This window comes from Colius striatus, unplaced genomic scaffold, assembly GCF_028858725.1.
Source record: "Colius striatus isolate bColStr4 unplaced genomic scaffold, bColStr4.1.hap1 scaffold_210, whole genome shotgun sequence".
Classification (NCBI taxonomy): domain Eukaryota; kingdom Metazoa; phylum Chordata; class Aves; order Coliiformes; family Coliidae; genus Colius; species Colius striatus.
The window spans coordinates 1-23,642 of record NW_026908500.1 but is presented as its reverse complement, the minus strand read 5'-3'; the positions used below and the strand labels follow the sequence as shown (position 1 = coordinate 23,642).

Sequence of the window (23,642 nt, the reverse complement as noted above, 5' to 3'; positions counted from 1 at the left end):
TCCCCTAAACCCCCCAAGTCCCCCCAAATTCCCCCTAAACTCTCCCAAATCCCAAGACCTTAAATCCCCCCTAAACCCCCTCCAAACCCCCCAAAGACCCCCCAAATCCCCCCTAAACCCCTCCAAATCCCCCAAATCCCCCTCCAAACCCCCCCTAGACCCCCCAAATCCCCTCTAAACGCCCCCAAACTCCCCTCCAACACCACCCAAGACCCCTCAAATCCCCCCCAAACCCCCCTCAAGACCCCCCTCAAATCCCCCCTAAACCCCCTCCAACCCCCCTGAAGCCCCCCCATATCCCCCCAAATCCCCCCTAAACCCCCAAACCCTCCCAAACCCTCTCCAACCCCTCCAAGACCCCCCAAATCCCCCCTAAACTCCCCCAAATCCCCCCCAAGACCCCCTCAAATCCCCCCAAATCGCCCCCAAAGCCCCCCAAATCCCTCCTAAAGCCCCCCAAGAGCCCCCAAATCCCCCCCAAACCCCCTCCAACCCCCCCAAAGACCCTCCAAATCCCCCCTAAACTCCCCCAAATCCCCCCAAGACCCCCCAAATCCCCCCCTAAACCCCCCTGAAGCCCCCCCATATCCCCCCAAACCCCCCTCCAACCCCCCCCAAGACACCCCCCAAATCCCCCCTAACCCCCCCCAAACCCACTCAACCCCCCCCAAGACCCCCCAAATCCCCCCTAAAGCCCCCCAAAACACCCCAAATCCCCCCGAAACCCCCCCAAATCCCCCCAAGACCCCCCAAATTCCCCCATAACCCCCCTGAAGCCCCCCCATATCCCCCCAAATCCCCCCTAAAACCCCCCAAATCCCCCCCAAACCCCCCCGAAACACCCCAAATCCCCCCTAAACCCCCCCAAATCCCCCCCAAATCCCCCCAAGACCCCTCAAAATCCCCCATAACCCCCCTGAAGCCCCCCCATATCCCCCCAAATCCCCCCTAAACCCCCCCAAGGTCCCCCCACAATTCCCCCTAAACTCTCCCAATCCCAAGACCTTAAATCCCCCCTAAACCCCCTCCAAACCCCCCCAAAGACCCCCCAAATCCCCCCTAAACCCCTCTAAATCCCCCCAAATCCCCCTCCAAACCCCCCTAGACCCCCCCAAATCCCCCTCTAAACGCCCCCAAACTCCCTCCAACACCACCCAAGACCCCTCAAATCCCCCCAAACCCCCTCAAGACCCCCTCAAATCCCCCCTAAACCCCCTCCAACCCCCCTGAAGCCCCCCCATATCCCCCCAAATCACCCCCCTAAACCCCCCAAACCCTCCCAAACCCTCTCCAACCCCTCCAAGACCCCCCAAATCCCCCCCTAAACCCCCAAAATCCCCCCAAGACCCCCTCAAATCCCCCCAAATCGCCCCCAAAGCCCCCCAAAATCCCTCCTAAAGCCCCCCAAGAGCCCCCAAATCCCCCCCCAACTCTCCTCAACCCCCCCAAATCACCCCCAAACCCCCTCCAACCCCCCCAAGACCCCCCAAATCCCCTATAAACCCCCCCCAAATCCCCCCAAATCCCCCCTAAACCCCCCCAAATCCCCCCCAAACCCCCTCCAACCCCCCCAAGACCCCCCCAAGTCCTCCCTAAACCCCCCCAAATCCCCCTCTAAACCCTCCCATATCCCCCCAAGACCCCCCCAAATCCCCCCTAACCCCCCCCCAAATTCCCCCCAAACCACCCCATCCCCCCCCAAATCCCCCCCACGTGACTCCTCCCTCCCCAAATCCCCCCCACGTGACCTCCCCTCCCCCCCCCCCCCCCAAATAAATCCGGAGCAGCCGCCGCGACTCGTTGGGGATTTTTGGGGGGGGGATGATGGGATTTTGGGGGGGGGGGGGGGGGGGAGTCTGGAAGCCCCGCCCCCAGCGTGACGTCACGGCGCCCCTCCCCCAATCACCCGCAGCGCCGGGGGCGGGGCTGAGGTGACGTCACAGGGAGGGGGAGGGGCCGCTGGTGACGTCAGAGGGAGCCGAGACCCTCCCCCCCCACACCCGCAGCGGCCTCTGAGCCCCGGGCCCTATAGAGACCCCACAGAGCCCTTATAGATCCCCCCAGATCCCTTACAGATCCCCCATAGAGCCCCCATAGATCCCTATAGATCCCAATAGATCCCTATAGATCCCTTTCCCCTATAGAGACCCTACAGAGCCCTTATAGATCCCCCCATAGATCCCCCTATAGATCCCTATAGATCCCTACAGATCCCTGTAGATCCCTTTCCCCTATAGAGACCCCACAGAGCCCTTATAGATCCCCCCAGATCCCTTATAGATCCCCCCATAGACCCCCCCTATAGATCCCCTATAGATGCCTACAGATCCCTACAGATCCCTATGGATCCCTATAGATCCCTATAGATCCCTTCCCCCTATAGAGACCCTACAGAGCCCTTATAGATCCCCCCATAGACCCCCCCTATAGATCCCTATAGATCCCTACAGATCCCTTTCCCCTATAGAGACCCCACAGAGCCCTTATAGATCCCCCCAGATCCCTTATAGATCCCCCCATAGACCCCCCTATAGATCCCCTATAGATGCCTACAGATCCCTACAGATCCCTATGGATCCCTATGGATCCCTTCCCCCTATAGAGACTCTACAGAGCCCTTATAGATCCCCCCAGATCCCTTATAGATCCCCTATAGACCCCTCTATAGATCCCTACAGATCCCCTACAGATCCCTATAGATCCCTATAGATCCTTTTCCCCTATAGAGACCCTACAGAGCCCTTATAGATCCCCCCAGATCCCTTATAGACCCCCCATAGACCCCCCCTATAGATCCCCTATAGATCCCTACAGATCCCTTCCCCCTATAGAGACCCTACAGAGCCCTTATAGATCCCCCCAGATCCCTTATAGATCCCCTACAGATCCCCTTCCCTTATAGTTCCCCCTATAACTCTCCTCCCCCTATAGATCCCTAATCCTGTGTGTGACCCCCAAGTGTGGGGCAGGGGGAGCCCCCACAGCCCTGTGTGTGACCCCCAAGTGTGGGGCAGGGGGAGCCCCCCATAACCCTGTGTGTGACCCCCAAGTGTGGGGGCAGAGGGAGCCCCCCATAACCCTGTGTGTGACCCCCAAGTGTGGGGCAGGGGGAGCCCCCCACAACCCTGTGTGTGACCCCCCAAGTGTGGGGCAGGGGGGAGCCCCCCACAACCCTGTGTGTGACCCCCAAGTGTGGGGCAGGGGGAGCCCCCACAGCCCTGTGTGTGACCCCCCAAGTTGTGGGGCAGGGGGAGCCCCCACAACCCTGTGTGTGACCCCCAAGTGTGGGGCAGGGGCTGCTCCCCCCATCCCCTCCCGTGGACAAGCCCCGCCCCCCTTTAAGCCCCGCCCCTCCAATAAAAGCCCCCTCCCCCCCCCCCCCAGCTGCTGCTGCGTCACTTTGTTTGGGGGGGGGCACCTATGGAGGGGGCGGGGCCTGTGGGGCAGGGGGCGGGGCCTATGGGGAAGGGGGTGGAGCCTATGGGGCAGGGGGCGGGGCTGGCAGGGCCCCTATAGAGCCCATAGAGCTGTATAAGGGGGTCTTTGGCCCCTATAGAGCTGGCAGGGCCCCTATAGAGCCCCATAGAGCTGTATAAGGGGGGTCTTATGGCCCTTATAGAGCTGTACAGGGGGGTCTTTGGCCCCTATAGAGCTGGGAGGGCCCCTATAGAGCCCATAGAGCTGTATAAGGGGGTCTTATGGCCCCTATAGAGCTGTACAGGGGAGGGGTTGCCCCCTATAGAGCTGGCAGGGCCCCTGTAGACCCCCATAGAGCTGTATAAGGGGGTCTTTGTCCCTATAGAGCTGTACAAGGGGGTCTTTGGCCCCTATAGATCTGATAGGGGTCCCTGTAGACCACATAGAGCTGTACAGGGGAGTCTTTGGTCCCTATAGAGCTGTACAGGGGGGTCTTTGGCCCCCTGTAGAGCTGGCAGGGCCCCTATAGACCCCCATAGAGCTGTATAAGGGGGTCTTATGGCCCTTATAGAGCTGTACAGGGGGGTCTTTTGTCCCTATAGAGCTGGCAGGGCCCCCTATAGACCCCCATGGAGCTGTATAAGGGGGTCTTATGGCCCTTATACAGCTGTACAGGGGGGTCTTTTGTCCCTATAGAGCTGGCAGGGGCCCCTATAGAGCCCACAGAGCTGTATAAGGGGGGTCTTATGGCCCCTATAGAGCTGTACAGGGGGGGTCTTTGGCCACTGTAGAGCTGGCAGGGCCCCTGTAGACCCCCATGGAGCTGTATAAGGGGGTCTTATGGCCCCTATAGAGCTGTACAGGGGAGTCTTTGGCCCCTATAGAGCTGTATAAGGGGGTCTTTGGCCCCTATAGAGCTGGCAGGGCCCCTATAGAGCCCATAGAGCTGTATAAGGGGGTCTTTGGCCCCTATAGAGCTGTACAGGGGGGTCTTTGGCCCCTATAGAGCTGGCAGGGACCCTATAGAGCCCATAGAGCTGTATAAGGGGGTCTTATGGCCCCTATAGAGCTGTACATGGGGGTCTTTGGCCCCTATAGAGCTGGCAGGGACCCTATAGACCCCACAGAGCTGTATAAGGGGGTATTATGGCCCCTATAGAGCTGTACAGTTGGGTCTTTGGCCCCTATAGAGCCCATAGAGCTGTATAAGTGGGGTCTTCTGGCCCCTATAGAGCTGGTAGGGCCCCTATAGAGCCCCACAGAGCTGTATAAGGGGGTCTTTGGCCCCTATAGAGCTGTACAGGGGGGTCTTTGGCCCCTATAGAGCTGGCAGGGCCCCTATAGAGCCCACAGAGCTGTATAAGGGGGTCTTATGGCCCCCTATAGAGCTGTACAGGGGAGTCTTTGGCCCCTATAGAGCTGTATAAGGGGGTCTTTGGCCCCTATAGAGCTGGCAGGGCCCCTATAGAGCCCATAGAGCTGTATAAGGGGGTCTTTGGCCCCTATAGAGCTGGCAGGGACCCTGTAGAGCCCATAGAGCTGTATAAGGGGGTCTTTGGCCCCTATAGAGCTGTACAGGGGGGTCTTTGGCCCCTATAGAGCTGGCAGGGCCCCTATAGAGCCCACAGAGCTGTATAAGGGGGTCTTTGGCCCCTATAGAGCTGTACATGGGGGTCTTTGGCCCCTATAGAGCTGGCAGGGCCCCCATAGAGACCCATAGAGCTGTATAAGGGGGTCTTATGGCCCCTATAGAGCTGTACAGGGGAGTCTTTGGCCCCTATAGAGCTGTATAAGGGGGGTCTTATGGCCCCTATAGAGCTGGCAGGGCCCCTATAGCCCCACAGAGCTGTATAAGGGGGTCTTATGGCCCCTATAGAGCTGTACAAGGGGGTTTTTGGCCCCTATAGAGCTGGCAGGGCCCCTGTAGACCCCCATAGAGCTGTATAAGGGGGGTCTTTGGCCCCTATAGAGCTGTACAGGGGGGTCTTTGGCCCCTATAGAGCTGGCAGGGCCCCTATAGAGCCCATAGAGCTGTATAAGGGGGTCTTATGGCCCCTATAGAGCTGTACAGGGGGGTCTTTGGCCCCTATAGATCTGGCAGGGCCCCCATAGAGACCCATAGAGCTGTATAAGGGGGTCTTATGGCCCCTATAGAGCTGGCAGGGCCCCTATAGAGCCCACAGAGCTGTATATGGGGGTCTTATGGCCCCTATAGAGCTGTACAGGGGGGTCTTTGGCCCCTATAGAGCTGTACAGGGGGGTCTTTGGCCCCTATAGAGCTGGCAGGGCCCCTATAGAGCCCATAGAGCTGTATAAGGGGGTCTTATGGCCCCTATAGAGCTGTACATGGGGGTCTTTGGCCCCTATAGAGCTGGCAAGGACCCTATAGACCCCACAGAGCTGTATAAGGGGGTATTATGGCCCCTATAGAGCTGTACAGGGGGGTCTTTGGCCCCTATAGAGCCCATAGAGCTGTATAAGTGGGGTCTTCTGGCCCCTATAGAGCTGGTAGGGCCCCTATAGAGCCCACAGAGCTGTATAAGGGGGTCTTTGGCCCCTATAGAGCTGTACAGGGGGGTCTTTGGCCCCTATAGAGCTGGCAGGGCCCCTATAGACCCACATAGAGCTGTATAAGGGGGGTCTGTGCCCCTACAGAGCCGTATAGGGGGGTGTTCAGGCCCCTCTGAGGCCTTGGCGCCTCCCCCCGCTCTCCCGGAGCCGTCCCAACCCCTTTCCGCGGCGGCGGCGGAAGTGACGTCACGGGAGCGCGCCGTCACTTCCGTCGCGCGTGGCTGACGTCAGCGGCGGGGCGGGGCCAGGCCGCGATGGCGGCGCCCAAGACGCAGCGCTACGAGGCCTTCGTGAGCGACGTGCTGCAGCGCGACCTCCGGTGCGTGACGTCACCCGCCGCGGCCCCGCCCCCCGGGACCCCCAAACCCCGCCCCACGGACCCCAGACCCCGCCCCCCGGGACCCCCCGCCCCCGGGACCCCAGACCCCGCCCCCGGGACCCCGCCCCCCGGGACCCCAGACCCCGCCCCCGGGACCCCAGACCCCGGGACCCCAAATCCCACCCCCGGGACCCCAAACCCCGCCCCCGGGACCCCAGACCCCGCCCCCCGGACCACAAACCCCGCCCCCCGGACCCCAAACCCCGCCCCCGGGACCCCAAACCCCGCTCCCGGGACCCCAGACCCCGCCCCCGGGACCCCAAGCCCCGCCCCCGGGACCCCAAACCCCGCCCCACGGACCCTAAACCCCGCCCCCGGGACCCCAAACCCCGCTCCCGGGACCCCAGACCCCGCCCCCGGGACCCCAAACCCCGCCCCCGGGACCCCAAACCCCGCTCCCTGGACCCCAGACCCCGCCCCCGGGACCCCAAACCCCGCCCCCGGGACCCCAAACCCCGCTCCCTGGACCCCAGACCCCGCCCCCGGGACCCCAAACCCCGCCCCCCGGGACCCCAAACCCCGCCCCCGGGACCCCAAACCCCGCTCCCGGGACCCCAAACCCCGCCCCCCGGGACCCGAAACCCCGCCCCCCGGGACCCCAAACCCCGCCCCCGGGACCCCAAACCCCGGGACCCCAGACCCCGCCCCCCGGGACCCCAAACCCCGCCCCCGGGACCCCAAACCCCGGGACCCCAGACCCCGCCCCCCGGGACCCCAGACCCCGCCCCCCGGGACCCCAAACCCCGCCCCACGGACCCCAAACCCCGCCCCACGGACCCCAGACCCCGCCCCCGGGACCCCGAGCCGCGCCTCTCATTGGCTCCGCGGCGCCCGTCGGCTCCGCCCCCTCCCCAAGCCACGCCCCCTCCCTGAAGCCACGCCCCGGATCCCCGAGGCCACGCCCCCTTCCCGCTGGCCACGCCCACACCTGACCCCTCCGTAGACATTGCGGTGAGGCCACGCCCCCTCCCTTAAGCCACGCCTCCGCCCCGAGACCTCGCCTTCGCTGGCCACGCCCACAGCCGACCCTCCATAAACATTGCAGTGAGACCACGCCCCCTCCCTCAAGCCACGCCCCCGAGGCCACGCCCCTTTAACGCTGGCCACGCCCACACACGAGGCCCTCCATAGACACGCCGCTGCGAGGCCACGCCCCCTCCCCTAAGACACGCCCATCCAAAGATGCCACGCCCCCTTCCCTCTGGCCACGCCCCCTTCCTGCTGGCCACGCCCACACTTGGCTCCCCAATAGACCCCCGCTCCGAGGCCACGCCCCCTTAAGCCACGCCCCTTCCCGCTGGCCACGCCCACACTCGACCCCTCCATAGACACGCTGCGGCGAGGCCACGCCCCCTCCATTGAAGGCCGCAGCCTCTCCCTTAAGCCACGCCCCCGCTCCCCGAGGCCACGCCCCCTCCCACTGGCCACGCCCACAATCACGCAGACCCTCGATAGTCACCGCGCCGAGACCACGCCCCCTCCCTTAAGCCACGCCCCCTCCTCAGACCACGCCCCTTTTCCCTGGACACGCCCACTCTCGACTCAGCATGTGCTGCGCCTTGGCCACGCCCCCTCCCTTAAGCCCCGCCCCCACTCTAGCCCCGCCACCACCCCTGACCACGCCCCCTCCTCCTCTTCCCCCACCCCCCACCCGAAGCCCCTCCCCCAGCCCCCCGAAGCCCCGCCCCCCCCGTTGAAGGGCGCCCCCTCCAGGCGGCTGCAGGAGCAGCGGGAGGCCGTGTGCGCCCAGCAGGGGGAGGTGCTGCAGCTCCAGGCTGCCCTGCAGCGCCTGCAGGTGGGCGGGGCCTCGGGGGAGGGGGCGTGGCTTCGGGGGAGGGGGCGTGGCCTCGAGGAGTGGGCGGTGATTCGAGGAGGGGGCGTGGTTTGGGAGGGGGCACGGCTTAAGGGGGGGGAAGAATGAGGTGGGTTGGTGGTGTGGCCTGGGGGGCGTGGCCTCGGGGAGGGGGCGTGGCTTCGGGGAGGGGGCGTGGTTTGGACGCGGCTTAAGAAGGGGGAAGAATGAGGTGGGTTGGTGGAGGGGGTGTGGCCTGGGGGCGTGGCTTCGGGGAGGGGGGCGTGGCCTCGGGGGAGGGGGCGTGGCCTCGGGGAGGGGGCGTGGCCTCGGGGATGGGGCGTGGCTTCGGGGAGGGGGCGGGGCTTCGAGGAGGGGCGTGGTTTGCTTTACTTAAGGAGGGGGAAGTGGGTTGGTAGGGAAGGGCGTGGTCTTGGGGGAGGGGGCGTGGCTTCGGGGAGGGGGCGTGGCCTCGAGGGAGGGGCGGGGCTTCGAGGAGGGGAAGAATGGGGTGGGTTGGTGAGGGGGCGTGGCCTCGGGGAGGGGGCGTGGTTTGGGAGGGGGCGTGGCCTAAGGAGGGAAGAGATAGGTGGGTTGGGGAGGGGCGTGGCTTCGAGGGGAGGGGCGTGGCTTCGAGGAGGGGAAGAGTGAGGTGGGTTGGGGAGGGGGCGTGGCCTCGAGGAAGGGAGCGTGGTTTGGGCGGGGCTTAAGAAGGGGAAGAATTAGGTGAGTTGGTGGAGGGGGCGTGGCTTCGGGGGAGGGGGCGTGGTTTGGGAGGGGGCACGGCTTAAGGAGGGGGAAGAATGCGGTGGGTTGGGGAGGGGGCGTGGCCTCGGGGAAGGGGGCGTGGTTTGGGCTCGGCTTAAGGAGGGGGGAGAATGAGGTGGGTTGTGGAGGGGGCGTGGCCTCGGGGAGGGGCGTGGTTTGGGGGCACGGCTTAAGGAGGGGGAAGAATGAGGTGGGTTGGTGGAGGGGGCGTGGCCTCGAGGAGGGGGCGTGGCCTCGAGGAGGGGGCGTGGTTTGGGCGCGACTTGAGGGGAAATAAGGTGGGTTGGGGAGGGGGCGTGGCCTCGGGGAGGGGGGCGTGGCTTCGAGGAAGGGGGCGTGGTTTGGGCGCGACTTAAGAATAAGGTGGGTTGTGGAGGGGGCGTGGCCTCGGGGAGGGGGCGTGGTCTCACAGGGGGCGGGGCTTAAGGGTTTGGGGGTCAAGGGGTGAGTTTGGGGGGGGTCTCAGGATGGGTTTTGGGGTGCCAAGGGCAGTTTTGGGGTGCCAAGGGGGCTTTTGGGGGTCCCAGTGTGGGTTTTGGGGGGTTTCAGATGGATTTTGGGGGTCCCAGGGTGGGTTTGGGGGGTTCTGGGGGGTGTTTTGGGGGGTCCCAGGGTGTGTTTTGGGGTGCCAGGGTGGATTTTGGGGGTCCCAGGGTGGGTTTTGGGGTGCCAGGGTGAGTTTTGGGGGTCACTGGGAAGGTTTTGGGCTCCCAGGGTGGATTTTGGGGTGCCAGGGTGTGTTTTGGGGTCCCAGGGTGGGTTTTGGGGGTCCCAGGGTGTGTTTTGGGGTGCCAGGGTGAGTTTTGGGGGTCACTGGGAAGGTTTTGGGGTGCCAGGGTGTGTTTTGGGGGTCCCTGGGTGTGTTTTGGTGTCCCAGAGTGGATTTTGGGGGGTCTTAGGTGGGTTTTGGGGGGTCCCAGGTGGATTTTGGGGGTCCCAGGGGAGGTTTTGGGGTGCCAGGGCGAGTTTTGGGGTGCCAGGGTGAGTTTTGGGGCTCCCAGGGTAGGTTTTGGGGGGCCCCAGGGTGAGTTTTGAGGGGTCCCAGGTGGGTTTTGGGGTGCTGGGGAGGTTTTGGGGTGCCAGGGTGAGGTTTTGGGGGGTCCCAGGTGGATTTTGGAGGTCCCAGGTGGATTTTGGGGGTCCCAGGGTGGGTTTTGGGGTCCCAGGTGGGTTTTGGGATGCCAGGGGAGGTTTTGGGGTGCCAGGGTGAGGTTTTGGGGGGCCCCAGGGTGGGTTTTGGGGTGCTGATATCAGAGCACAGGCCGAGGGCGCCCCCTGGCGGACACAAGTGGATCTGGGCTGTAACTTCTTCGTCACGGCTGAAGTGTGAGTGGGGGGGACCCCAAAACTGCCCCTGGCACCCCAAAATCCATCCTGGGACCCCCAAAACTGACCCTGACACCCCCAAAACACACCCAGGGAGCCCCAAAACTGACCCAGGGAGCCCCAAAACACACCCAGGGAGCCCCAAAACACACTCTGGGAGCCCCAAAACTGACCCAGGGAGCCCCAAAACTCACCCAGGGACCCCAAAACTGACCCAGGGAGCCCCAAAACACACCCAGGGACCCCCAAAACTGACCCAGGGAGCCCCAAAACTGACCCTAGCACCCCCAAAACACACCCAGAGAGCCCCAAAACTCACCAAGGGAGCCCCAAAACACACCCAGGGACCCCAAAACACACCCAGGGAGCCCCAAAACTGCCCCTGGGACCCCCAAAACTGCCCCTAGCACCCCCAAAACTGACCCAGGGAGCCCCAAAACTCACCAAGGGAGTCCCAAAACTGCCCCTGGGACCCCCAAAACTGCCCCTGGGAGCCCCAAAACTCACCCAGGGAGCCCCAAAACTGCCCCTGGGACCCCCAAAACTGACCCAGGGAGCCCCAAAACTGACCCTAGCACCCCCAAAACACACCCAGAGAGCCCCAAAACTCACCAAGGGAGCTCCAAAACACACCCAGGGACCCCAAAACACACCCAGGGAGCCCCAAAACTGCCCCTGGGACCCCCAAAACTGCCCCTGGGACCCCAAAACTGACCCAGGGAGCCCCAAAACTGCCCCTGGGACCCCCAAAACTGCCCCTGGGAGCCCCAAAACACACGCAGAGAGTCCCAAAACTCACCCTGAGACCTCCAAACCTTCCCCTGGCACCCCCAAACCTGCTCCTGGGACCCCAAAACTGCCCCTGGGAGCCCCAAAACCCACCCAGGGACCCCAAAACACACCCAGGGAGCCCCAAAACCCACCCAGGGACCCCCAAAACACACCCAGGGAGTCCCAAAACACACCCAGGGACCCCAAAACACACCCAGGGAGCCCCAAAACTCACCCAGGGAGCCCCAAAACTCACCAAGGGAGCCCCAAAACTGACCCAGGGAGTCCCAAAACACACCCAGGGAGCCCCAAAACTCACCCTGAGACCCCCAAACCTTCCCCTGGCACCCCCAAACCTGCCCCTGGGATCCCAAAACTGCCCCTGGGAGCCCCAAAACACACCCAGGGACCCCAAAACTGACCCTGGCACCCCAAAACTGACCCAGGGAGCCCCAAAACTCACCAAGGGAGCCCCAAAACACACCCAGGGTCCCCAAAACACACCCAGGGAGTCCCAAAACTCACCCTGGGACCCCCAAACCTTCCCCTGGCACCTCCAAACCTGCCCCTGGGACCCCAAAACTGCCCCTGGGAGCCCCAAAACACACCCTGGGACCCCCAAAACTGACCCTAGCACCCTCAAAACTCACCCAGGGAGCCCCAAAACTGCCCCAGGGAGCCCCAAAACTCACCCAGGGAGCCCCAAAACACACCCAGGGACCCCCAAAACACACCCAGGGACCCCAAAACACACCCAGGGACCCCAAAACTGACCCTGGGACCCCCAAAACACACTAAGGGAGCCCCAAAACTGCCCCTGGCACCCCCAAAACACACCCTGGGGACCCAAAATCAGTCTCTGGGACCCCAATAACCCCCCCAGGACCCCCAAAATGACCCCAAAGTCCCCCTTAGCACCCCAATTACTCCTCTGGGACCCCAATAACCTCCCTCAGGACCCCCAAAGACCCCCCAGAACCCTTCTGGGACCCCCAAACACCCCCCATTACCCCCCTGGGACCCCAATAACCTCCCCTTGGACCCCCAAATACCCCCATTACCCTCCTGGCACCCCAATAACCTCCCCCAGGACCCCAAAACACCCCCCAGATCCCCCCTGGGACCCCAATAACCTCCCCTTGGACCCCCAAATACCCCCATTACCCTCCTGGCACCCCAATAACCTCCCCCAGGACCGCAAAACACCCCCCAGATCCCCTCTGGGACCCCAATAACCTCCCCCAGGCCCCCCAAACACCCCCCAGAACCCCTTTGGTACCCCAATAACCTCCCCTTGGACCCCCAAACACCCCCCATTATCCCTCTGGGACCCCAATAACCTCCCCCAGGCCCCCCAAACACCCCCCAGAACCCCCCTGGGACCCCAATAACCTCCCCCAGAACCCCCAAAGTCCCCCCAAAACCCCCCTGGGACCCCAATAACCTTCCCCAGAACCCCCAAACACCCCCCATTACCCCTCTGGGACCCCAATAACCTCCCCCAGGACCCCCAAACACCCCCCATTACCCCCCTGGCACCCCAATAACCTCCCCCAGGACCCCCCAACACCCCCCATTACCCCTCTGGGACCCCAATAACCTCCCCCAGGCCCCCCAAACACCCCCCAGAACCCCTCTGGGACCCCAATAACGCCCCCCAGGACCCCCAAAGTGACCTCAAAATCCCCCTTAACACCCCAATAACCTCTCTGGGATCCCAATAACCTCCCCCTGGAGCCCCAAAGTCCCCCCAGAACCCTTCTGGGACCCCAATAACCTCCCCTTCAACACCCAAACACCCCCCATTATCCCTCTGGGACCCCAATAACCTCCCCCAGGCCCCTCAAAGACCCCCCAGAACCCCCCTGGGACCCCAATAACATCCCTCAGGCCCCCCAAACACCCCCCATTATCCCTCTGGGACCCCAATAACCTCCCCCAGGCCCCTCAAAGACCCCCCAGAACCCCTCTGGGACCCCAATAACCTCCCCCAGAACCCCCAAAGTCCCCCCAAAACCCCCCTGGCACCCCAATAACCTCCCCCAGGCCCCCCAAACACCCCCCATTACCCCTCTGGGACCCCAATAACCTCCGCCAGGACCCTCAAAGACCCCCCAGAACTCCCCTGGCACCCCAATAACCTCCCTCAGGACCCACAAAGTCCCCCCAGAACCCCCCTGAGACCCCAATAGTCCCCTCCACGAGCCCCTAAGGCCCCCCAACTCAATAACCTCCCAGGGACCCCAATAACCTCCCCCAGGACCCCCAAACACCCCCCAGAACCCCCCTGGGACCCCAATAACCTCCCCCAGAACCCCCAAAGTCCCCCCAAAACCCCCCTGGGACCCCAATAACCTCCCCTTCAACACCCAAACACCCCCCATTATCCCTTTGGGACCCCAATAACCTCCCCCAGGCCCCTCAAAGTCCCCCCACAACCCCCCTGGGACCCCAATAACCTCCCCCAGGCCCCACAAAGACCCCCCAAAACCCCCCTGGCACCCCAATAACCTCCCCTTGGACCCCCAAACACCCCTCATTACCCCTCTGGGACCCCAATAACCTCCCCCAGGACCCCCAAAGTCCCCCCAGAACCCCTCTGGGACCCCAATAACCTCCCCCAGGACCCTCAAACACCCCCCAGAACCCCTCTGAGACCCCAATAACCCCCCCTAGGACCCCCAAAATGACCTCAAAATCCCCCTTAACACCCCAATAACCTCCCCCAGGACCCCCAAAGTCCCCCCAAAACCCCTCTGGGACCCCAATAGTCCCCTCCATGAGCCCCAAAGGCCCCCCTGAACCCCCCAGGGACCCCAATAACCCCCCCTAGGACCCCCAAAATGACCTCAAAATCCCCCTTAACACCCCAATAACCTCCCTGGGACCCCCAAAGTCCCCCCAAAACCCCTCTGAGACCCCAATAACCTCCCCCAGGACCCTCAAAGACCCCCCAGAACTCCCCTGGCACCCCAATAACCTCCCTCAGGACCCCCAAAGTCCCCCCAGAACCCCTCTGAGACCCCAATAACCCCCCCTAGGACCCCCAAAATGACCTCAAAATCCCCCTTAACACCCCAATAACCTCTCTGGGATCCCAATAACCTCCCCCTGGAGCCCCAAAGTCCCCCCAGAACCCTTCTGGGACCCCAATAACCTCCCCTTCAACACCCAAACACCCCCCATTATCCCTCTGGGACCCCAATAACCTCCCCCAGGACCCCCAAAGACCCCCCAAAACCCCTCTGGGACCCCAATAACCTCCCCCAGGCCCCCCAAACACCCCCCAGAACCCCTCTGGGACCCCAATAACCTCCCCCAGGCCCCTCAAACACCCCCCATTACCCCTCTGGGACCCCAGTAACCTCCCCCAGGACCCCCAAAATGACTCCAAACACACCCTTAACAACTCAATAACCTCCCTGGGACCCCAATAATCTCCCCCAGAACCCCCAAACACCCCCCAGGACCCCCCTGGGACCCCAATAACCTCCCCCAGGACCCTCAAAGACCCCCCAGAACCCCTCTGGGACCCCAATAACCTCCCCCACGACCCCCAAACACCCCCCATTACCCCTCTGGGACCCCAATAACCTCCCCCAGGACCCCCAAAGTCCCCCCAAAACTGCTCTAGGACCCCAATAACCCCCCCTAGGACCCCCAAAATGACCTCAAAATCCCCCTTAACACCCCAATAACCTCTCTGGGACCCCAATAACCTCCCCCAGAACCCCCAAAGTCCCCCCAAAACTGCTCTAGGACCCCAATAACCTCCCCCAGGACCCCCAAACACCCCCCATTATCCCTCTGGGACCCCAATAACCTCCCCCAGGACCCTCAAAGACCCCCCAGAACTCCCCTGGCACCCCAATAACCTCCCCCAGGACCCCCAAAGTCCCCCCAGAACCCCTCTGAGACCCCAATAACCCCCCCTAGGACCCCCAAAATGACCTCAAAATCCCCCTTAACACCCCAATAACCTCCCCCAGGACCCCCAAAGTCCCCCCAAAACCCCTCTGGGACCCCAATAGTCCCCTCCATGAGCCCCAAAGGCCCCCCTGAACCCCCCAGGGACCCCAATAACCCCAGCTAGGACCCCCAAAATGACCTCAAAATCCCCCTTAGCACCCCAATAACCCCTCTGGGACCCCCAAAGTCCCCCCAAAACCCCTCTGAGACCCCAATAACCTCCCCCAGGACCCTCAAAGACCCCCCAGAACTCCCCTGGCACCCCAATAACCTCCCTCAGGACCCCCAAAGTCCCCCCAGAACCCCTCTGAGACCCCAATAACCCCCCCTAGGACCCCCAAATTGACCTCAAAATCCCCCTTAACACCCCAATAACCTCTCTGGGATCCCAATAACCTCCCCCTGGAGCCCCAAAGTCCCCCCAGATCCCTTCTGGGACCCCAATAACCTCCCCTTCAACACCCAAACACCCCCCATTATCCCTCTGGGACCCCAATAACCTCCCCCACGACCCCCAAACACCCCCCATTACCCCTCTGGGACCCCAATAACCTCCGCCAGGACCCTCAAAGACCCCCCAGAACTCCCCTGGCACCCCAATAACCTCCCTCAGGACCCACAAAGTCCCCCCAGAACCCCCCTGAGACCCCAATAGTCCCCTCCACGAGCCCCTAAGGCCCCCCAACTCAATAACCTCCCAGGGACCCCAATAACCTCCCCCAGGACCCCCAAACACCCCCCAGAACCCCCCTGGGACCCCAATAACCTCCCCCAGAACCCCCAAAGTCCCCCCAGAACCCTTCTGGGACCCCAATAACCTCCCCTTCAACACCCAAACACCCCCCATTATCCCTCTGGGACCCCAATAACCTCCCCCAGGCCCCTCAAAGTCCCCCCACAACCCCCCTGGGACCCCAATAACCTCCCCCAGGACCCCCAAAGTCCCCCCAGAACCCCTCTGGGACCCCAATAACCTCCCCCAGGACCCCCAAAGTCCCCCCAGAACCCCTCTGGCACCCCAATAACCTCCCCCAGAACCCCCAAAGACCCCTCAGAACCCCTCTGGGACCCCAATAATCTCCCCTTGGACCCCGAAACACCCCTCATTACCCCTCTGGGACCCCAATAACCTCCCCCAGGACCCTCAAAGACCCCCCAGAACTCCCCTGGCACCCCAATAACCTCCCCCAGGCCCCCCAAACACCCCCCAGAACCCCTCTGGGACCCCAATAACGCCCCCCAGGATCCCCAAAATGACCTCAAAATCCCCCTTAACACCCCAATAACCTCTCTGGGATCCCAATAACCTCCCCCAGAACCCCCAAAGTCCCCCCAGAACCCTTCTGGGACCCCAATAACCTCCCCTTCAACACCCAAACACCCCCCATTATCCCTCTGGGACCCCAATAACCTCCCCCAGGCCCCTCAAAGTCCCCCCACAACCCCCCTGGGACCCCAATAACCTCCCCCAGGCCCCACAAAGACCCCCCAAAACCCCCCTGGCACCCCAATAACCTCCCCTTGGACCCCCAAACACCCCTCATTACCCCTCTGGGACCCCAATAACCTCCCCCAGGACCCCCAAAGTCCCCCCAGAACCCCTCTGGGACCCCAATAACCTCCCCCAGGACCCTCAAACACCCCCCAGAACCCCTCTGAGACCCCAATAACCCCCCCTAGGACCCCCAAAATGACCTCAAAATCCCCCTTAACACCCCAATAACCTCCCCCAGGACCCCCAAAGTCCCCCCAAAACCCCTCTGGGACCCCAATAGTCCCCTCCATGAGCCCCAAAGGCCCCCCTGAACCCCCCAGGGACCCCAATAACCCCCCCTAGGACCCCCAAAATGACCTCAAAATCCCCCTTAACACCCCAATAACCTCCCCGAGGACCCCCAAAGTCCCCCCAAAACCCCTCTGGCACCCCAATAACCCCCTTTCCCACCCCCCAAACCCCCCCAACCCCCCCTCCACGACCCCCCCCCGACCCTTCCCTCCCCTCTCTGACCCCTCCCCCTGCCTCGCAGCCCCTCCCCCGATCGCATCTTCGTGTCCCTGGGCTTTGGTTTCTTTGCTGAGCTGACCCTGCCCGAGGCCCTTCGGTACCTGCAGCGCCGCAGCCGCTTCCTCGAGAGGTTCCAACCCTCCCCCTGAGGCTCCTCCCCCTCGTGGGGAGGCCACGCCCCCTCCCCCAACAAGCCACGCCCCCCCCTCGTTTAACCCTTTGGCCTCTGTCCCAGCCTCGGGGAGTCGCTGACACGGGACAGCGCCAAGATCCGAGCTCACATTCGCCTGGTGCTGGAGGTGAAGCCACGCCCCCCGCTCAAAGACACGCCCCCAGCCCCCGAAGCCACGCCCCCTCCCCTATAAAAACCCCACGAGTCTAGCCCTGAAGCCACGCCCCCGCCCTGAAGCCACGCCCCCTCCCCTAAAGCCACGCCCCAGCCCCTAAAGCCACGCCCCTCCCTTAAAGACACGCCCTTAGTCCCAAAGCCACGCCCCCTGCCACTAAAGCCACGCCCCCTCCCTGAAAAGCCACGCCCCCAGCTCCTAAAGCCCTATCCCAGCCCTTAAAGCCACGCCCCCACCCCAAAGACACGCCCCCTTGCCCCTAAAGCCACGCCCCCTCCCCTTAAAGCCACGCCCCTACCCCAAGACACGCCCCCTTGCCCCTAAAGCCACGCCCCCTCCCCTTAAAGCCACGCCCCCAGCCCCGAAGCCACGCCCCCGGCCACTAAAGTCACGCCCCCTCCCTCAAAGCCACGCCCCTAGTCCCTAAAGCCACGCCCCCTCACTTAAAGCCACGCCCCAGCCCCTAAAGCCACGCCCCCAGCCACTAAAGCCACGCCCCCAGCCACTGAAGCCACGCCCCCTCAAACACATGGCACTAGCCCCTAAAGACACGCCCCCGCCCATAAAGACAGGAGCCTAGCCCCGAAGCCACGCCCCCACCCAAAAGCCACGCCCCCAGCCCCTAAAGCCACGCCCCTAGCCACTAAAACCACGCCCGTCCCTCAAAGACACGCCCCTCGCACTAAAGCCACGCCCCTTAAAAAGCCACGCCCCCATCCCTGAAGCCACGCCCCCTACCCTTAAAGCCATGCCTGTAGCCCTGAAGCCACGCCCCCTCCCATTGAAGCCATATCGCTAGCCCCGAAGCCACGCCCCCTCTCCTAAAGCCACGCCCCCACCCCAAAGCCACGCCCCCAGCCCCTAAAACCACGCCCCCAGCCCCTAAAACCACGCCCCTCCCTCAAAGACACGCCCCTAGCACTAAAGCCACGCCCCTTAAAAAGCCACGCCCCATCCCTGAAGCCACGCCCCCTCCCCAAAGACACGCCCCTAGCCCCTAAAGCCACGCCCCCTTAAAGACACACCCCTCCCCTTAAAGCCACGCCCCCAGCCCCGAAGCCACGCCCCCCGCCCCCGAAGCCACGCCCCCTTTCCGAAGCCACGCCCCCAGCTCCTAACGACATATCCCAGCCCTTAAAGCTACGCCCCCACCCCAAAGACACGCCCCTTGTCCCTAAAGCCACGCCCCCAGCCACTAAAGCCACGCCCCAGCTCCTGAAGCCACGCCCCCATCCCCTAAAGCCACGCCCCCTCACTTAAAGCGTCGCCCCAGCCCCTAAAGTCACACCCCATCCACTAAAGCCACGCCCCTAGTCCCTAAAGCCACGCCCCCAGCCACTAAAGCCACGCCCCCTCCCCTAAAGACACGAGCCTAGCCCTGAAGCCACGCCCCCAGCCCCGAAGCCACGCCCATAGTCCCTAAAGCCACGCCCCTCCCCAAACCACGTCCCTACTCACTAAAGCCACGCCCCCTCCCTTAAAGCCACGCCCCTAGTCCTAAAGCCACGCCCTCAGCCCCAAAGCCACGCCCCCCTCCCCTAAAGACAAGAGCCTAGCCCTGAAGCCACGCCCCCAGCCCCAAAGCCACGCCCCAGCCCCTAAAGCCACACCCCTAGCCCCTAAAGCCACCCCCCTTAAAACCACGCCCCAGCCCCTAAAGCCACGCCCCCTCCCTTAAAACCATGTCCCCAGCCCCTTAAGCCACGCCCCCTCCCTTAAAACCACGCCCCCAGCCCCTTAAGCCACGCCTCCTCCCTTAAAACCGCGCCCACAGCCCCTAAAGCCACGCCCCCTCCCTTAAAACCACGCCCACAGCCCCTAAAGCCACGCCCCCTCCCTTAAAACCGCGCCCACAGCCCCTAAAGCCACGCCCCCTCCCTTAAAACCACGCCCACAGCCCCTAAAGCCACGCCCCCTCCCTTAAAACCACGCCCACAGCCCCTAAAGCCACGCCCCCTCCCTTAAAACCACGCCCACATCCCCTTAAGCCACGCCCCCTCCCTTAAAACCAAGCCCCAGCCCCTGAAGCCACGCCTCCTCCCTTAAAACCACGCCCACATCCCCCTGAAGCCACGCCCCCTCCCAAAGGCACACCCCCTCCCTTAAAACCACGCCCCAGCCCCTAAAGCCACGCCCCCTTTTAAAACCCACGCCCCCAGTCCTAAAGCCACGCCCCTAGTCCTAAGCCACACCCCCTCCCTTAAAGCCACGCCCCCAGCCCCCAAGCTACGCCTCCTGCCCTTTAAGCCATGCATGTAGCCCGGAAGCCACACCCCCTCCCATTGAAGCCACGCCCCCAGCCCCGAAGTCACGCCCCCTCCCCTAAAGCCACGCCCCTAGCCCTGAAGCCACGCCCCCTCACCTCAAAGACACGCCATGAGCCCTGAAACCACGCCCCAACCCTTACAGCCACGCCCACCCCAAAGCCACGCCCCAACCCCCTCAAAGCCACGCCCCCCAAACCTAAACCCACATTCACCAGTCCCAAGCCATGCCCCTGATATGGAAGCCACGCCCACTAGTCTTAAGCCACACCCCAGTCCTAAAGCCACGCCCCCTACCTAAGCCACACCCCCACTTTAAACCCAGGCCCATTAGTCCTAAGCCACGCCCCCCAACCCTAAAGCCACGCCCCCTGGTTTCAAGCCACGCCCATTAGTCCTAAGTCCTGCCCGCTCCCATTGGCCACCCTCTCCCCAACCATGCCCCTTCCCCCTTAAACCACGCCTATTCCCCCTTAAACCACGCCCCCCTTCCCCTTAAACCACGCCCCCTTCCCCTTAAACCACGCCCCTTCCCCCTTAAACCACGCCCCCTCCCATAGACCACGTCCCCTTCCCAAACCACGCCCCCCCTAGACCACACCCCGCGTCTAAATCACGCCCCTTCCCCTTAAACCACGCCCCCACAAAGGCCACGCCCCCTCCCCTAAAGCCACGCCCCCTTCCATCATCCCCAAAGGGTCTGCGGGAGCTGCAGGGGCTGCAGGAGCTGGAGGCGGCCACGGAGGGTCCCACCCTGGAGTAAATGTGGAGTCAATCCGGAGTGAAGGGAGGGGGGAAGAGGAGCAGGGAAAGGGGTGTAAAACTGGGGTGAAACGTGTGGCAATAAAGGATGTGGAGTTGGAGTGAAAAGGGTGTGAATCTGGATTAAGGGGAGTGGGAAGGTGGAGTAAAAGGGGTGTAAATGTGGAGTGAGAGGGGATGGAAACCTGGAGTGAAAGGGGGTGGGAATGTGGAGTAAATGTGGAGTGAGAGGGGATGGAAACCTGGAGTAAAAGGGGGTGGGAGTGTGGAGTAAATCTGGAGTAAGAAGGGGTGAAAACATGGAGTAAAAGGGGGTGTCAATCCAGAGTAAAGGGAGTGGGAAGGTGGAGTAAAAGGGAGTGGGAATGTGGAGTAAATGTGGAGTAAATCTGGAGTGAAGGGGATGGAAATGTGGAGTGAAAGGGGGTGGGAGTGTGGAGTAAATGTGGTGTAAATCTGGAGTAAGAAAGGGTGAAAACATGGAGTAAAAGGGGGTGTCAATCCAGAGTAAAGGGAGTGGGAAGGTGAAGTAAAAGGGAGTGGAAATGTGGAGTAAATGTGGAGTAAATCTGGAGTGAAGGGGATGGAAATGTGGAGTGAAAGAGGATGGGAATGTGGAGTAAAGGTGGTGTAAATGTGGGGTGAAACGTGTGGCAATAAAGGATGTGGAGTTGGAGTGAAAAGGGTGTGAATCTGGATTAAGGGGAGGAGGAAGGTGGAGTAAAAGGGGTTGGAAGTGTGGAGTAAATGTGGTGTAAATCTGGAGTAAGAGGGGATGGAAACCTGGAGTAAAAGGGGGTGTAAATCCGGAGTAAAGGGAGTGGGAAGGTGGAGTAAAAGGGATTGGAAGTGTGGAGTAAATCTGGTGTAAAACTGGAGTGAAGAGAGTGGAAATGTGGAGTAAAAGAGAGTGGAAATGTGGTGTAAATCCGGAGTAAAAGAGGATGAAAGCCTGGAGTAAAAGGGGGGTGTAAATCCAGAGTAAGGGGAGTGTAAATCCAGAGTAAGGAAGGGGAAAAAGTGGAGTAAAGGGATTGGAAGTGTGGAGTAAATCTGGAGTGAAGAGGATGGAAATGTGGAGTAAATCTGGTGTAAATCCAGAGTAAAAGAGGATGAAAGCCTGGAGTAAAAGGGGTGTAAATCCAGAGTAAGGAGGGGGAAAAAGTGGAGTAAAAGGGATTGGAAGTGTGGTGTAAATCTGGTGTAAATCTGGAGTGAAGAGAGTGGAAATGTGGAGTAAATCTGGTGTGAATCCAGAGTAAGGGGGGTGTAAATCTGGAGTAAAAGGGGTGTAAATCCAGAGTAAGGAGAGGGGAAAAGTGGAGTAAAAGGGATTGGAAGTGTGGTGTAAATCTGGTGTAAATCTGGAGTGAAGAGAGTGGAAATGTGGAGTAAAAGGGGATGGAAATGTGGAGTAAATCTGGTGTAAATCCAGAGTAAGGGGGGGAAAAGTGGAGTAAAAGGGATTGGAAGGGAGTAAATCTGGAGTAAAAGAGGGTGGAAATGTGGAGTAAATCTGGAGTGAAAGGGGATGAAAACCTGGAGTAAAAGGGGTGTAAATGTGGAGTAAATGTGGTGTAAATCTGGAGTAAAAGAGAGTGGAAATGTGATGTAAATTGGGGCTGTTTTGGGGCTGTTTGAGGTTGTTTGGGGGTGTTTGAGGGGGCTGAGGGTTGGTTTGGGGGTATCTGAGATGGTTTTGGGGTTGTTTGGGTTGTTCTGGGGATGTTTTGGGTCATTTTGGGGTTGTTTGGGTTGTTCTGAGGGTTTTTGGGGGCTGTTTTGGGCCATTTTGGGGTTGTTTGGGGGTGTTCTGGGTGTGTTTGAGGGGTCTGAGGGTTGGTTTGGGGGTATCTGGGGTGGTTTTGGGGGGTTGTTTGGGTTGTTCTGGGGGTGTTTTGGGTCATTTTGGGGGTATTTGGGTTGTTCTGAGGGTGTTTGGGAGCAGTTTTGGATCATTTTGGGGTTGTTTGGGGGTGTTTTGGGGGTGTCTGAGGGGGCTGAGGGTTGGTTTGGGGGTATCTGGGGTGGTTTTGGGGTTGTTTGGGTTGTTTTGGGGGTGTTTTGGGTCATTTTGGGGGTATTTGGGTTGTTCTGGGGGTGTTTTGGGACTGTTTTGGATCATTTTGGGGTTGTTTGGGGGTGTTCTGGGTGTGTCTGAGGGGGCTGAGGGTTGGTTTGGGGGTATCTGGGGTGGTTTTGGGGTTGTTTGGGTTGTTCTGGGGGTGTTTGGGGTCATTTTGGGGGTATTTGGGTTGTTCTGAGGGTTTTTGGGGCTGTTTTGGATCATTTTGGGGTTGTTTGGGGGTGTTCTGGGTGTGTTTGAGGGGTCTGAGGTTTGGTTTGGTGGTATCTGGGGTGGTTTTGGGGAGTTGTTTGGGTTGTTCTGGGGGTGTTTTGGGTCATTTTGGGGTTGTTTGGGTTGTTCTGGGGGTGTTTTGGGGATGTTTGGGGCTATTTTGGGTGGATTTGGGGTGTTTTAGGGGTGTTTGAGGGGACCAAGGGTTGGTTTGGGGGTATCTGGGGTGGTTTTGGGGTTGTTTGGGTTGTTTTGGGGGTGTTTTGGGTCATTTTGGGGTTGTTTGGGTTGTTCTGGGGGTGTTTTGGGGGCTGTTTGGGGTCATTTTGGGGTTGTTTGGGGGTGTTTTGGGGGTGTTTGAGGGGGCTTAGGGTTGGTTTGGGGGTATCTGGGGTGATTTTGGGGTTGTTTGGGTTGTTTTTGGGGGTGTTTTGGGTCATTTTGGGGTTGTTTGGGTTGTTCTGAGGGTTTCTGGGGGCTGTTTTGGATCATTTTGGGTTGTTTGGGGGTGTTCTGGGTGTGTTTGAGGGGTCTGAGGTTTGGTTTGGGGGTATCTGGGGTGGTTTTGGGGGGTTGTTTGGGTTGTTCTGGGGGTGTTTTGGGTCATTTTGGGGGTATTTGGGTTGTTCTGAGGGTGTTTGGGAGCAGTTTGGGATCATTTTGGGGTTGTTTGGGGGTGTTTTGGGGGTGTCTGAGGGGGCTGAGGGTTGGTTTGGGGGTATCTGGGGTGGTTTTGGGGTTGTTTGGGTTGTTTTGGGGGTGTTTTGGGTCATTTTGGGGGTATTTGGGTTGTTCTGGGGGTGTTTTGGGGTTGTTTTGGGTCATTTTGGGGTTGTTTGGGTTGTTCTGGGGGTGTTTTGGGGCTGTTTTGGATCATTTTGGGGTTGTTTGGGGGTGTTCTGGGTGTGTTTGAGGGGTCTGAGGGTTGGTTTGGGGGTATCTGGGGTGGTTTTGGGGTTGTTTGGGTTGTTA

At 61.3% G+C, this 23,642-nt stretch overlaps 1 protein-coding gene across 1 annotated transcript; it reads left to right on the top strand.

Moving 5' to 3' along the window:
* Positions 1-6,212: 6,212 nt before the first annotated feature.
* Positions 6,213-20,479, top strand: UXT (ubiquitously expressed prefoldin like chaperone). Its single transcript, XM_062019834.1, has 6 exons — positions 6,213-6,307; positions 8,081-8,162; positions 10,189-10,253; positions 17,021-17,128; positions 17,234-17,297; positions 20,307-20,479. Exons 1-6 carry the CDS (start codon positions 6,243-6,245, stop codon positions 20,370-20,372), a joined length of 450 nt encoding a protein of 149 aa, XP_061875818.1. The 5' UTR covers positions 6,213-6,242; the 3' UTR covers positions 20,373-20,479.
* Positions 20,480-23,642: the final 3,163 nt, after the last annotated feature.